General features: G+C 39.7%; 1 protein-coding gene across 6 annotated transcripts in view; it reads right to left on the bottom strand.

The window, feature by feature from the left end:
• The window catches only part of DCUN1D4 (defective in cullin neddylation 1 domain containing 4), a 32825-nt gene extending 22765 nt beyond the window's left edge, over positions 1 to 10060 (bottom strand). For 2 of the 6 annotated variants that reach the window (XM_062574625.1, XM_062574627.1), the window contains exons 1-5: positions 9982 to 10060; positions 3842 to 3897; positions 2339 to 2441; positions 1114 to 1184; positions 101 to 140 (exon numbers count right to left, since the gene is read on the bottom strand). In XM_062574625.1, the coding sequence (XP_062430609.1) occupies positions 101 to 140; positions 1114 to 1184; positions 2339 to 2390 (163 nt within the window). In that variant the 5' untranslated portion in view covers positions 2391 to 2441; positions 3842 to 3897; positions 9982 to 10060. Of the gene's footprint in view, positions 1 to 100; positions 141 to 1113; positions 1185 to 2338; positions 2442 to 3785; positions 3804 to 3841; positions 3898 to 9981 lie in introns of those variants that run through there. The other 4 variants (XM_062574628.1, XM_062574629.1, XM_062574626.1 and 1 more) reach the window with 3 other exon arrangements.
• Positions 10061 to 16581: the final 6521 nt, after the last annotated feature.

The following is a 16581-nucleotide window of genomic DNA, read 5'->3' as shown; positions in this document are numbered from 1 at the left end:
AAAAAGTCCTGGCAGTTTTTTTCCTAAAATTCCTTTAACTTTCTAAAAAAATAAATAAAAAATAAAAACAAAAAAATTCTTCTATGTCCCTATTAAATACCTGTCTGGTGATCGTCTTGACCAACGTCCTCTGTCAGATTCTGCAGGAGAAAAGGAATGATACAGTTAAACAACATAGTAATCTTCACTTCTCAGTAATGTTTTTAACCCTTAATTGATATATTAACGAATTCATCTTCATTATTAAAAAACATCTAGCTAAGACTGCAGAGTATTTGTGTTTTAAGTTCATATTCATTTAAAAAGTTACACTTGCAAATTTAAAAAGTTCAGGGATAATCTGTGAAGTAATTTAAAAATACATATTTTTGAACATGTTTGATCAAAAATATAATCAAACTAGGTTTAAAGAGAAGAAATAATTATCCACTAGGTGGAGAATTTTGTAGTGCTGTTTTAAACAATTCCATTAATAAATATCAGCATTAGAAAGTTTAACTTTACTATAAAAAACACTCTATTTAAAAATGAACACATCAAGTGTTCTCAAGAAAACTCACTGAAAATTAAAATATCAGAAACCAGTTACCCCCTTTTTTGGGCAGTGTCTTTCCCACTAAATTTGCAGTCTACAGCCAGAAGCTGCATATGTACTTCAAGCTATAGAAGTCCAGCTGCAATAAAAATAAAATGTAAATGCACAGCAAACAAGCAGGGACAGTTTTCAAAAATCCTTATTTCACTCTTCGTGAGAGGACTGTTCATTCATTTCATATGTTTTTCCCAAGAATTATAAGGAATTGGATAGTGATGATTACTATCGTTATCTGGTAAATCTGGGAAACCTTACATAGAAACAACATCTATTAAATCCAGTATTGCAGTGAACACTCCAGTCTGATCCTTGGAATATAATTGTTCAATTTTTAATTACCTTACTTATCTTTTAATTCACTAGTTTCAAAACCTGCAGCCATCCTTCTACTCATTCTCCTTCCATAAAAAAGAGAGTAACAGCATCTAAGAAATGTAATCACTTCATGATTTCAACCACAAATACATTCTGGACTAAAGCCTCAACTACTCTGTTAAAAGAAAACTGCAAGTCCTCACCAGCTTATTGAGGGTGTGGTAAATCTTGTGAATATTTGCCAGTGTTGATAGGTGAGAGTTCAGTTGAAAATCTAGAGAGGGGAAAAATAAGATGTCAATTTTATCTGATTTCCAGCTCTAGCAACTGAAATTTTCATACATTGTCTTTTTATTAAAATTATTAGAAGACTATAAAATAAAAGCTGAATCAACTCTATCAACATCAACATTTTCAACATACAACAAAAATTAGTAACTGAAATCTGCAAAAGAAAGCCTATACATACTTTTTTCCTTAAGGTATGCATCATATCCATCAAATTAAAATTATAATTAAAAATATGTTTAAAATGAAACATTATTTACAACATTTTAATATTCTTTTAAAATGAGAATCATTACTACAGATCTTTCATATTACCCAGTCTTCCTCTTCCAAAACCAGCTTAATTGCCCTGTCACATTTAAAAATCATTACTAAAGACTCTATTTTAAGATAGTTTGTTAATGCATACATATCTGTGTTTATACTGATCTCCTTGCAAAACTAAATGACTGGAATACATTTACAAGTCTGAAACATGGCTTTTGTATAATGAGCCAAGTGTCACAATACAGCAATCGCTAAGATCAAAACCAGCTAAATTCATAATAAAAAAGTTCTGATACTTCCTGTAAGAAGCCTTAACATTACTTGCATGTACAGAGATAATACACTTCAGTTTGCTTCAATTGCAAAAATGAGAGTCTAATTTTTCCCCTACATTTAAATTCCGTACTTTTGCTGGAAATACTTTTACAAAACTAGAAAAACAATGATTTCCAAAAAAAAAAGATCAAATGTGATCCAGCAACAGAGCATGCAAGCCAACAAGAAGCTGGACACAGAACAATTGAGAAGATCAAAAACTAACTACTATAAAACATTTCTATTTAAATTAAATCAAATTAGCTAACATACTAGAACTTCTGCACAAAAATGTTCTCATTAGGTAGTGCATGTCTCTAGTTATTTAAAAGGCACAGTATTGCAAGCAAAATTCTTCTATACACAAAAAACTGAATGTGCCTCACTAATGTCACTGTCTGTTTCTTAACATACTTTCATGGTTCATCATCACAGCAATAAAATACATAGAAATCAGAAGTACCAAAGATGGAATTCCCAACTTCAGATATACTCATCTTTATTAATTCAAAGACAATCCATATCTTGTTATCAAGATACAGTATCTTGTTATCTTACTTGATATCAAGTAAGATGATCCTGAACAGGGTGCTAGATTTTTCTTCCACATTAAATGTTCAATTAAGTTCCACTCTGGCTAGTCAAACAATACTAGGTAGAACTATGTTCCAAAAAACAAAGCAGAGTTATTTGACCAACTATTCAATTCAACATGACAACAAGAACCAATAAATAAATAAAAAGGACAAGAGTCATTCCTAGATTAAGACCGAAATACAATTTTTAAGATTTTTTTAAACTGCCAGATCAGATTGAGCTTTTTAGAATATGAACTAAAAGATTTTCCCAGTTGCCCTAAGAGCCACAGAGAACATAAGTCTTCAGAGAGACCAGCTAAATTTCAAGTTAACAAGCTGAGAATAATGAGCAATTATTCTAATCTAAATTAATATTAAACTAATTTTGAACGGTACACACAAAAGTAATTAAACACAAGTAATACACAAAATACTTTAAAACTAATATTGTGTGTAAGGTATTGCCCTTAAAATAAAATTCCTAGGGAATTCAAAACACATCATTCATAGTAGTATGTTTCACACATCTACTGGGAATATCCTTTTAATTTTAAGCTGTTACTTAAAAAGCAGTTTATATAATCATAAACAATTCAGAACGATTACACGAGTATATTTTACAGTTCTTATCCAACAACCAACACATCTTAGTTCCACAGAAATGGTTTATTGGCATGAATACTGAGGTTATTGTAAAAGAAAATAATTTCAATTCTAGAATTTAACTAATGACAGTTTGAAGTTTTCTCTTTTCTGCAGTGTAAGCTTGCAAAATAGGGATACCATTCAAACTCAAAACCAGGATTCTATACTTTGGTTACTATCATGAAAGCGAAGATGAGCAGTAGCCAGTACATTAGGAAGTTAAATTACAGCTCAAGTCACCTTCTGAACTGGTCACAGTGGTACTTATACCCATAGTGCAAGCAATATACAGCAAGTATCCTATGCCATTTGAAATGGCAAATTTTGGAAAATGTTGTTGAAGAACCACAATCTGAAAAGAATACCTCCCATTCTGGCATCACTTTGCGTATTAGTGAAGGGACAATCGCACAGGCAACAGGACAGGACAAGTGAGCTGATTTAACAGCTGGCTGCAGCTGGAAGGCTCAGAAACACTTTCTCTCCCCCACCTTCATCTTCTAAATTTGCTTATGAACCTCTCAGTGAGGCTTCCCTCTGCTGTCTGACCCTCTTGGTCAGCCCATCATGCTCTCTGGAATCTTATTCACCAGCAAAATCCTGCCAGTTCAGGAGTCTGCACTAGATCACCAGGGGACAAATAAGCAGAGTTAGAGCGAGACAGGAAAGAACATCACAGATGGGTGCAAAACTGTCCGTTTTATCTGCAGCAGACTGTTAAAGCAAAGCAGCTGTCCATTCAAGCCCCACTATGAGTAGACATACCACATGAAACTACATACTGAGGTTGTATGAGTTTTTACGTGAGGAAAGCCATCATGTGTGAAGGTATTTTCACCTGAATGGAAGAGCTTCAAAGCACGTGAACTGGTCAGAAATTATTCTGTGTTTTTCCTGCAGAAAAGGGAAATTATTTTGTAGTAAAGTACCATGCAGTTTAATGAGCTGGGATCAAAAGGAGAAGAGCTACTTGCTTTGTAAATACTGAAAAATGATATGCTGAAGTGTTTCCTAAGGCACAGATTTTAACAGGAGGGATGTATGTCAAACAAATGTATCTATTTTTATTGAATAACTTCTATTTTTCAAGTAGATGTTAACTTACCTTTAACAAGAACTGAGCAACTAAAATTCCAAATACCATTAAATATTTTGTAACAATTAAGAATATAATAGTCAAATTAAAAAGTACTGGTAAAAAAAATTGCAAATCCAGTGTCACACAAAAAGGGAAAGGAAAGAAATGCCAGAATCAACCCAAAAGCATGGGATTTAAGCCTTGTCTGTAGTTTAGCATACAGAGCAAGTGTTAAAGTCTGGATGAGTCAATTTGTCACGATCACATATAATATAAATGTAAAAAGCAAACAGCTTAAAAATAACTTAAAAAAAAAGCGTTATTACGATTTACACTAAGGATCTGGCAGTTACAGAGAGGCAGAAGAATGCACAGCTCATTGGGCTTGTTTCTGTAACAACCTGGAAAACTAAAAACAGACCCTTCTCAACAAAGCAAACTTAAGAAATGTAATAAAGAAGCAAACAAAAACAATTAAAATATTTTAAATAAGTGAATAGTACAGGTGAGGGAAACTTGAACACTCAAGTTTCCTATCCAAATTTTACAATCTTAAAAGATCAGGTCTTTCTTTTTTTTTCTTTCTTTCTTTTTTTTTTTTTTTTTTTTTTTGTGATTGTGCTGTAATTCAGATGGGTCGCAATCATATGTTGTCAAACTATTCAAATGAAATCACAACTGAACACTTCAAGTAGAATATTTCTGCCTATGTGCCTACATGCACACAGAGAAGTACATGTCTTAGCTAAAACGTAAACTTAGTTTGTGCTGTCAAAATTATCACCTTAAATCTCGAAAAAGATAAAAAATTAAGAGAATAGAAGGAATTAATTTGATACAATTATAACTGAAAAAGAGTAAGAGCTGGAACAAACCACAGCTACTGGCTACATTACAATCTACTACAAAATCAGCAATGGTACTAAATCAAAACAGTAGCAGACTCCAAGTTTCCATTAAGAGCTTCTGATGTATTTATCTGAGCAAATGCAAAATCTATAGAAACTCTCACAGTAAATATACTTCTAGAAGTATTATACCTGACTCATATGTCATACAAATGCTACAGATAAAACTATGCATTAAAAAATTAAGTATGTAAGTAGCTGTAGTAGTAGTTTTTGTGATTGACAAAATATATCTGACAGCTTTTAACTTAGTACAAATATCTTAGATATTTTGTCATTAGTTTCTCATAAAATAATGAAAGAGAATACATACTAAACTAGACAGACTCACTGCTGAAAAATAAAATGTAGTGTTTATTATTTTTATTTAGTATAATCCTTCTGAAGGGGGAAAATAATAGAATTGGAGAAAACTTGTAGTGATAGGGGAAGTAATGATTCAAAGTACTGTCTCCTTAAACAGTTTTAAGCAAGGTTTGCTTATCTAGAGAAATAACCATTTGCTCCACAGTCTACTTACAGAATTATCCTAACAATAAGATAACTTAAAGGTTAAGGAACTCAGAAAAACACATCTGAAATCCAGAACTGGTAAAAGCTTTCCACAGCTATGCTAATGAAGGAGAATTCCTATATTCATCACTGAAAGCAGAAAACAAGAGAAAGATGCGAATCAGAAGGTTTATTTTCGTTTATAAAAAAACACAGCAATGCACCCCAAAACAAGATTCCCAAACGGCAATACACAGCAGCCAGGAGCTGACTCCGCAATCCTGCCAGAAGATTAACAACTCATTTCCAATTTCTGTAGCTGAATCCACTAGGGCAGCAGCCGCCTCCACCCAGGGTCCCCTGGAGCCCGTCGAAGGCACAGCACTCCTCCTCCATGCTACAAGAGGAGGCCTGGGGGCAAGAGAAGGCAAACTAGAAATGGATAGGAAAGCAGGGTATCTCCTGATTTAGTAGGGTTTAGCATAGGGCTAGATACAGAAAATAAGGAAAATAGTATGCACAGCAAGGACATCCAATTAAGTGGAAAGCAAAGTGGGATGATCCATCCTAGCCTGCGGAGCAAGGCGGCCTAGCCATGAGGCCACAGAGGTGGTGCTGCAGGCACCTTTCCTCCCATATGTGTGCATATGGTCCAGCACCAAGCTCAGTACTACTGCTGACGCCAACGGTATCCTAACCTATATTTGCAATTTTGCATACATTACTATGCACTAAAAATATTCCGAAGCAAAAATGAAGAGTGATTTAAACTCTTAATCACCACAACTTACATACTGATTAAATATATTCGATAACCATTCCTAATGGAGATTCTTGACAGAATAAAACAAAGCTGGAATGACTAGCCACAGTTGGATAAGAATGACTAAAAGCAGTGTATAATCAGAACTAATTTTAATTGATTTCTAAAACACACATTACCAAACCAAATAGCATTTAAGTGATTCATGTTACTCAGGCTGTGAACCAACCCTCTTTCAGTCTACAATTCAAGAACACAGTAAATCTACCTACATGGTATTTAATACAGAATCAAAATTTTACAGCCATTTGATGCAAACTGCTGATCTGTCTGAATCTTACTCTGTCATCAAATTCATTCAAAAAAGGTCAGTGAGTTAATTTTGTATCAGCAGGTGCTGCAGCCATAGAGTAGTTTGTCCCCAGTACTCTAACTTCGTGCCAGATTAGATGTCATCTGTCGTCCTACAATGGGCATAAAGCCAGCAAAAACTTTCTATCGTGTGCTCTAGCTAATTCAGCAGAAATTCAGCCCTGTCCAGATTCAAGTACATACTGCCAGGGTATCCTGTACTACACAGATCTGTTATACATCACTGTGGAGCTTCAACAGCCTAGAAACAGTCATGCCAGTCAAAGAGATGACTGCCCCAGCTGTTGGTTTCTTCCCCTCTGCCAAAGGCTGCAGTTCTCATAGCTCTGCCAGCTGCATCCACCATAGGAGTACTCTCTAATCCACTTCAGGCAAAAATCAACCATGTTAGTTTAGACAATTTAAATAAGTGGCAAGAGCTAACCCAGATAAATTTGACTGAGTGGATTAGAGGGCACTCCTATGAACCACTTTACCAATAGAGCATGGAAGCAGTAATCTTCGGCTAATGGGCACTATTGAGCAGCTGCAGTAGAAAGTCCCAATCTAAATAGGGTCTGGGCAGCCATACATCTGCATCAAGTGACACAAAAGCATGTGTCACACTAGCTGGAGCTGGTACCTCCACCATCAGTGGAGGGTACACTAAAGCCTTGTAGTTCCAATCATAACAATACACACTTACAAAGAAAAAAAAAAGAAAAGAAAAGATTGGAGAGCAAAAAGATAGTAACTTTTGATCTCTTTATGAGCCCAAAAGAGAAATTCCATTAAATCTTGTGACTATAATTTCAAGTAAAAGATGATAATGGTAGCATAAGAAAAAATGCTTTCCTTAATTGTGCAAATTTGTAAACCTCAAAAAAAGTTTCCACTTTAAGTCCTTGCTAGTCATACTTATTGCAGAAGGAACATCACATCATTACTACATGCTCAAATACTTCAACTGGATACAAGAGCTGTCCAGTTTCACAGGATGTACTGTGCTAATACAGTGCTTTTTGGAAAGCACAAGCACAGGCCAGAAATCTAAGCAAGTCTTCCTCTTGTGCTTGAAGATGCAAACAAAATTAGGAAGTGATTTTTAAAAGAAAAAAAAAAAGCCTTTTTTCCCCAATACCCCCGAAGTGAGGGAAAAAAGAAAATAGATGATTAATAATTCATTTAAAAGTTAGCATAAGATGTTACTCAAAGACAAAAACAAATTTGTATCAAGTAACAAAGTAACATAAATACAATCTCATCCTGATACAAAAGAATGAATAGCAGTAAGAGGAAGTCTGTTTACTTGCCCAGCAGAACTCACTGTATGGCCTTGCACACAGCAGACATTTCTGACTATATTTACTGGACTTGCAAGAAACAACACAGAGAAGAATTTAAGAAGGGCTAAAAAGAAGGCTCCAAAAAAGTCCAATCAAGAAACAACGATAAGCCAACTTCCATATTTGTAAAGATGTGCTACAAACACTTCTTGTTTCAAATATCTCTATTAATGAGAAAAAAAAAAACTAGTTACAGATAATGAAGGAAGTTGATTTAGGAAAACATTCCTATTTAAAATGCTACATACACTAGGCCATGAACTGCCAAGGAAAAAAAAAAAAAAAAGTCCTAAGGTCAAAAATCCAATTATTTCAAGGAACATTCTAATCTGAAAGGGATACCAGTAACAGGTGAAGGGTGAGAAACACTACTCTTATAATTTTTCTGCAAAGAAATCAAAAAACAGGAAAACCCTGCAAATAATCACCCTATAGTCTTCAAAATCCTACAAGAAAGAGCGTGGGAGTATCTGTAACTGCAGCTTACATGTGTATAATAGAGGCTTACACATTTTTTTAGACAGTGCATATTCTGAAGAGCCTGAACAGGAGGCATGTTCTGGAATAATTATCCTTCCATTTCCAACATAAGGGAGGTATTTGTGCTTTCACAGTAACTTCAGCCACCAATATAATGATCCATAAAGACAAAAGTAAAATAAATCAGAACTACCAAAGAAATTATATAACCTTATGAGATGAGCCTTTAGAAGCCTCTCCCTGTCCAATTTCTCATTTTAGGAAACACAGGAGGATTCAAGAAAATCCAGGCCTTATACAGCATTTGTTCCCTTAATTACTTTGAGGACTTTATCCAAAGTCAGAACATCGGCCATTAACGTACGATCAAAGCTTCAAGTTTCATTATCTTTTCCATAAGGTAAGTCCTTAAGCATCTCTGAGCTGCGAACAGTGAGAACACCTTCCCGCGAGAGCCCACAGAAATCAAGACCATCATTCTGCTGAGACAGCCCTGCGCTCAGGATGCGGCTCCATCTCCGGAGGAGAGGGATGAAGCCTGCTCCTCACCCACCCTGCACCCCCACGGGTACGCAAGCCTCCGCCTCACCAGGCAACCTGCCTGTGCGACACAGTCCTGCCCGCCCTGAGAACAGCGCCAGAAACCCCCCTCAGAGACAAAGCCCTCCCGGCGCTCCCTCGGCGCGCGCACACGTGCCGCGCTCCCGGCCGCCCGCGCCGCGCTCCCGCCCCGCAGCCCAGCGCCTCCGGCCGCGCCCGCGGCGGCCGCGCACCCCCGGCTCCGCGCCGCCCGCGGGGCAGCGGGCTCCGACCCCGACCCCGCCCGCGGGGGGGGGGGGGGTGTCGCCGTGCATGCTGGGAGTTGTAGTCCCCGACACGCCGGCCCCAGCCCCACCGCGCGGGGCGGCAGCAGAACAGACTCCACCTCCCACAGTGCACCGCGGCCCCCATTCCCCTTCACAGCCCGTTTCTTCTGCACCGGCCCCGTGGAATCCGTTAAATTAACCGTCCCCCTACCCACCCCTTCCCACCGAACGAGGCCGCCGGGCAACCCCGCAGCTCCCACCTCTCCCTCCCCTCTGCGGCCCCGCCTCCCTCTCAAGCCAGCCGCAAGGGCCCACCAAGGCCTCAGCAGCTCGCTGCGCTTGCAAGCTGGGTCGGGGAAACTGCGTCACAGCCTCCCAGCGCCCCCAGCCCCCACCGGCCCCGGCTCCCTCACCCGCCCCCGCCATCTCGCAGCCTCCCCCCGCTTCCTCTCGGCCCCTCTCGCCCTCCGGTGGAGCCCACCGAGGGCCACGGGGCGCCCATCGGGCTACTGCCCCAACAGGCTCCCACCCTCCCCCCACCCCGGCGGCGGCTCCACGCCCACCCTAATGCCTTTCCCCAACACCGGGGGCCCCGTCCGCGCACTCGGCGGAGCCTCTCTGGCGGGCTGCGGCAGAAGCCGCCCTCACGCGGGTGGCGGCGAGCGCCGTCGAGAGGCTGGGCCAGTGCCCCAGGGTGCCCGCCACGGGGCGGGCGAGAGAGCACGGGCCGGAGCCCGGCCGCGCCGCTACTCACTGACAGCGGCGGCATCCGAGTGCATTTTCGTGCAGCGCACCCTGCCCGGCCCGGCTCCCTCTGTCCCTCTCTCCCAATCACAGAGCCCAAGCACGGACGCCTCCCGCCCCGCCCACCGGCACCACCCATTGGCTCGAGGTGCCCCGCGAGGCCGCAGGCTCTGCTCTTCTATCGGATCAGGCACCTGCCATTCTCCTCCTGCCGGCCCCGCACCTCCTTCCCCGCCCGCTCTCGCCTTTCTATTGGGCAAAAAGCTGAGACAGCCCCGCCCCCCTCCACTCTGACTGGACTTGGCCGATGCCAGTTTTTCCTGGCCTTGAAAGCGCGTGCAAAGAACACCACTTTGTGTCACCTGTGGCTCTGATTGGCTCCGGAGGCTGAGGACCACGCCCACAGCCTGATAGGATTGGGTAAGCGGGGGCGAGGGCGGAGCCACGAGGCCTCCGCAAGGGTTGCCTGGGGGCGGACCGCGCTGACCCGCCCCGCCCCGCCGGGCGCCTCCGTTTAACGGGCGGCGGGCTCCGGCCCGGGCAGGCTCCTCGGGCCCTGAGGGGCGGAGGCCGCTCTCCGGCCTGCCCCGGGCCGACCTGGGAACCGCCCTGGTGGCGCCCTGGCGGGGGCGGACCCCTCGCGTTGGAGTATCTCAGCCTGTCAGGGGTAGCAGCCTCCCACTCCTGAAACGCAAACGAAAAAAAGATTGGTACCGTGCTGCACGTTCACTGGCAGTTTAAGATAATTGAAATTGCTTATAAAAAAAGAAAGTAAATTACTGCTAAGAGGCTAAGTTAAAAGAAAATCAAAGACTCAGAAGTGAACGCCACATTTAAAGTAATTCTGCTCTTTGGAGAAACAGTTTAAGGTGGTCTTGAACGAACTGATTGCACTTGTTTTCTTAGATGACCTTTACCTTATTCACTGAACCAGTCAAAATGCACAGCTGCAGCTGATTTACCTTGCAATAAAATATGAATGTTGCTAATTGCCTGTTTTACAGGGAAGAAAATGGAGTCAGTAAGAAAATGAATTATTTCCTCAAAAGTTATGTATTAAGAATATACCAGAATAGGACAAGACCTTATTATTTGAGATTTTTCTCTAGACTTGTTCACTCTATCTCCTTAAAATCACTTCCTGCATCTTCAGCTCTGACACTTTTCCTGTTTCAAACACCTTATCTTTATCTTAGCAACTGTCAGGTATTTTAGGTTGCCATCTTGGTTCAAAAATCTCTGTGATCAAATAAAACAGTACAATGTGGTTCAATTTCCTGTGTGCAGTTTCCTCATGTGGTTCAAATATCCTACATCTGTGCTTCTCACCTCAAGCTCTTAAAGTCAATGGGGGCACCACTGTATTGCAATTCATCTGATCTGTTTTAATTTTGGATTGAGAAGAACAATGCCTTAGGGGTGCCTGTTTGTCTGCATTGACCATAAAAAATGTGTTCATAATAGAAATGTCTTCACAAAAATATCTCATTTGGTCAGATGAAATCTCTCATCTTCTGTAGAGGCAAACTGATACACATCTAAAGAAAGGCAGGACAAAACCAGCCACTGTCTAATTGTAGCTGAAGCCATTTGGACCTAAAGAATGGTTTATGGTTTTTTTTTTCCTCCCTTGACTTTATTACTCAGAAATGAAAGAAGTAACTTTGCTTTACAAATCTTTCCATGGACTATAACTTCCATGGCTACCACTTGTAAGTGTAAAGCAAACAATACTGCAAGTTTGACAAACAAACAAGGTTTAAAATGTTTTTGCATAGTTGAAAGCACAAGTAGAATCTCTGACCCTTAAAACTAGATCTGCAAAGAAATCTATAGGGAAACACAAAAGAGACTTTGTTTTCTGCTTCTACGTGCTAAACAACGGAGTGCATACTTCAGCCAAAAGAGGCTGCCCCACCTGAAGAATGCCCATTCTAAACAGTGCGCACCTTAGTTCCAGCCCCACGAAAGGATAAATATCCCCTTTGTTACCTCTAATTGTAAAATACTACACAAGTCTCCAGATTTATATAACCAAGTCCACATTTTATTTCTGAAGACTGAGTTTACAAAATGCAAAATGCTTCATTTTATATAAAGCACATCCATTTGGAAGGGCATAGTTCATTAAGAGTCATCTCAGGAATGGAGACAGCATAAGCAGCTCCAGCATTAGCCCCTTAATCCTAGCCTTCATGCCATCCTTTCTTTTGTATCAGTAAAAGCATTTGAGCATTAAGATAGCAAATTAGATCAAAGAATTATACTGGCTTAAATATTTTTTATTGTTGTTTTTCAGTCAGACCATTTTCCTGATCTGGCTCACCACACATGCAAACGCTGCCACCAACACACAGGAGAGGAACAATTAACCAGAACTGGTGAGGGGTGGGAAATGCATAAACCAGTTTAACTACTGTTAGACCAAAATTTAAAACAGTCATTTTCAGTGGCCTTGAAAAAATCAAGGCTTTTTTTTTTTAAGCAGAAAGACTCATTTTTTTCCATTTTTATGTTCATGTTGCCCTTTTTTTAAAATGACAGTTAAAATATCAAGCACATAAGAACACTATAGACTGTAAAAAGTACTGGTCAATTTGCAGAGAAGGAGGAGCCATATGGTTACTTTTATCTTCTTCCCTGTTAGAAATACAGTGTAGAAAAGTCTTTGAGGAAGACAGGATCCTTTCTGATTCTCAAGGTTATCAGACTACAAATTGCTAAAGCCACTGCCTCTCTCTAATACCACTGTTCATCAAGCTTAAAACAGGCTTTAATTTTAGGCAAAATACCCACACTCCATTAGGCATTTTAAAAATCAGAAGATGATAATTGTATTGAAAGTACAATTAACAAAGCAGATTTTGCTTAAAATTAACAAACAGATAAAGCATAAACAAAGCACAGAATAGGACATTGTAAGAAGAGAGACAAATCACAGTTCTCAGTCATCTGCAGATTTCAAAAAATAACTGAAATCTAAGCCAATACCAACAGCTTTATGTAATGCTTCTGAAAAGATTTTTCACCTTCAGATTTGTAACGAAACACCTCAACTGTTATTCTTGTGTTGTATCAGTACTATATTCCTGATCAGGGATCAAAGAGGACCTCAGGTGGCAGAAAGGAGCAGCTGCACTATGCAGTCACTCCTGTAAGTAATTTAGCTCATTTTAATCACCCTGTCCATGGACTCATACTATGCTGTTTCTTTACAGAAAAAGGTTTGTTAAACTTGCTGCACAGGTGTATGACTTTGGCCCTGAGTGCCTTTTTGTTACATTCTGCAAAAATGTAGTATTTTATGTACATGAAAAAAACACATTTTTTAAAGGCTGTTGGTGGCTCAAATTTATATATTCCTAGATTTAGATTTTTGGTTTTTGTGAGCTTAATATTTCAGATTCTTTAAATTCTGCTTCATTCATAGGACATGCAAACATAGGAACACTTTAAGCAGCTAAGCCTCAGAGAGCAGCTCAAAATGTCTGCCTGAACCCTGGAGGTGCCTCAAATCAACCGGCACCTTTGGGGCCACAGAGCTCCTTACCTATGCAAGAAGAGGACCCTGTGTATTTTAAACCCTGTTATAGTGAAACAGGGGAGCTGGTCACTTGGACATCTAAACACACCTAACTCACTTTAGTACCACCAGCTCCAGTGCCAAACACAAATGGAAGATGGCATGCATAACTCATTTAAATAAGCTTTTAGCCACAGCACTCCTCCTGGATATGGGAAATAAAAAGTTTCAGATCCTTTGTAGCCCAATAGGTTTGAACCACAGCTCCCAGGTCTCATCTGAGTGTCCCGTAACAACATCCTGAGCCACTGCTCCCAAAGCTGAGCTTACTATGCACACAGAAATGCAAGAGTCAAGGTCCCAAAGAGGGAATATATGCAAGAGGTGTCCTATATCTCCACCCTGCTGAAGAATCCAGAACAATTTATCACAGAAATTGCTCTCTCAGATGTAAGAGCAGTTCTTTCTTATTCTGAGATATGCTATTTGACTTCCGGTGTGTACTGCCTCTCTCCCTATATATTTTCCTACAGACTTTAACTAACCTGCCCAAAATGTCAGGGAGGATGGAATTAAGAAGACAACAAAGAATATGTATTACTTAGAAATCAGATACATAATCTAGTTCTCTTACTGTCAGGAAAAGTTCAAATCTTTAGAAAACAAAACATGTATATTTTCATGCTATCTCTGAATGTAAAAAGATTTCTACAAACTTTTCATCTCATACCATACTGTCTTATGAAAGCTGAGATAAAGTGTATGATTAGGAAACAGCAAGATTAGTCACATGCCCCTGCAGCAAGACCTGTTCTAGCACATTTCTTTCATAGTTTGAAACACAGCAATTGCCACTAAGAGGTGCACATTTTTCTGAACCAGTCAGATACTGGGGATTAGATCAACATGCAGATTCAAGGACAAATGAAGTGCAGTTTTAATTTCCTAATTCTAATTACAGTAGTAGTAGCAATATATGGAGTCCATAGTCATATTTTTTTCTTGGGCATCCTGAGAAAATAATGCAAATATCAACACATGCTTGCTACTGATTATAATTACACTTGCATACACTGTTTTCTAATAGGTAGGTACAGATCTATGAGCATTAAGTTGTACAGGCTACTCAAAGGAGCAGAATATTTACACTTTAGGCTTTGTGAAACTCTAGGCAAACACTTCTAACAGAGCAAATGCATCCAGTAATTTTACGCATGCTGCAAAGAACAAAACTGAGAATCCACTCAAATTGTATTACAGGCTTTGAAGACTACACACAAACATTATATATGATCTGATCTATTACCATGAATCATGTTTTGGAATCTGACTTCATAAAAAATATTCTGATTTCATACTTAATTGTCAAAAATGAGGGTTTTTCAAGCTTTTTGTAAGTGTCACTTCCTGCACCTCACATGAATACCTCACATTATGAGGTATTTGCAGAACCACTCTGTGGAGAATGTTAAGTAATGTGGCAAGTTAATGTTATGTTTTGTTCAGGCTGTGGAAAGGCAAATCTACGGCTGGACATGAGTCAGAGCTAGCATCAGAGTATGCTGTGAAGGAGCAAGAATGCTTGGAGCCACCATGCAATGTTTGTGCCAGTGCCAGCAGCTGATGCAGGCTGCAGAAGAGAGAGACAGGGCTATTGGCATTCACCAAAGAAAACTGCTGAAAGTGCCAGAAAGTTGCTCCCATGATTCTGAAGGCTAGTTTATCCTGGCCTGCTGAAAGGCCACTTGGAGGAAAAAGTTCAGAGGATTTCAAATCTTTCCTAATGGAAATATAACCTGGAATGCTTAATTAGGCTTCTTTTGGCTGATGAAGACAAACTCAGCACCTCTAGGTAAAGAATAAATCAGTCAACAGTGACTGATTAACTGTAGCCAGTGAAGTCATGGCTTCCTAATACAACCTGAGCTGAAGTTGTGGTGATCATGTATTCCTCAAGCGACTGTCAGATATCACCTGCCCCCCCCTCCAAAAAAAAAAGAAAAAAAAAATCAATGAAGTGTTTCTCAGAGATGCAGTCCTAAAAAAAGGGAGAAGACTGAAGGGTGACCAAGGTAAAACGACAAGCTTGGCAATGGCAGCAGTTACCAGACTCCAGGGAACATGAAACTGAGTAATGACACTGCCTGTAATTTCTTATATAGAGAAACAATAAAACTGAGTGTGCTCTAACAAGTCTCAAATGCACATGGCAGATTATGAGTGTTGGGAGGGGGATCCTTTCTTACAACTTGATCCATTCCTTTCAGTTATACTATTTTCAGATATTACTGGGAAGACAGAAAAAAATATCAACACCATAAACATGATTTCCAAATTGAGATGAGCATTTAAATAAACCATCTTACACATTTCTCACTAGCATGAAATTTCCATTGGCCAACACCAAAGATGTCCTTATTGTTCAAGGGAAGCTCTGCACATGCACGGGAGGATCAGGAGTTAAACACAGAAGACTTTGCCAACAGATTCTATGCAACACACTTTCAATGACATAATGGATACTTTACTGACCAGGCCAAAAAAAAAATCCCACTTATGTATACAAGTAAACATCTTATTCTTGTGCACACTAAAAAGATGCAAAGCCAGCAAAAGGCATTTTTTATTTTATTGTAGTTCATTTTGAATAAAAATTAGATCAATTTCTTTTCCTTCTAAGAAGGCTTCAACTCCTTGTTCATGATTATTCCACTGAGCTCCTAGAACCTAGAACAGTAAAGGGGTCATATCTAAACCCTAAAGAAAAGATGGATAGATATTTTCAACTTTGAAACAGCACAATATAGTAGTTTCAATTAAATTGAAAAAGGTATTGCCAAAGCAAGTTCCCATTCTCTCCTGAATACAAGGCAGATCTCTGTCCCAGGCAGATACAGTTTATGCATCTTCCTTCTCTCACAGTGATGACAACTCACTAAAGAGAGTAAACACCTATTACATAGACATTCACAGTGTTATACAGCACAGAAGCTCCTCATCCTTAAACAATGTAATCTTTTTGGCTGGCAATTCAGTTTCAAGCAACAAACCTTTCTTGTTGTCCCAATGATACATTATTTTCTCATT

This window comes from Rhea pennata, chromosome 4 (assembly GCF_028389875.1).
Source record: "Rhea pennata isolate bPtePen1 chromosome 4, bPtePen1.pri, whole genome shotgun sequence".
Classification (NCBI taxonomy): domain Eukaryota; kingdom Metazoa; phylum Chordata; class Aves; order Rheiformes; family Rheidae; genus Rhea; species Rhea pennata.
The sequence above is the reverse complement of the archived record's forward strand: the minus strand, read 5'-3'. Positions and strand labels throughout refer to the sequence as shown.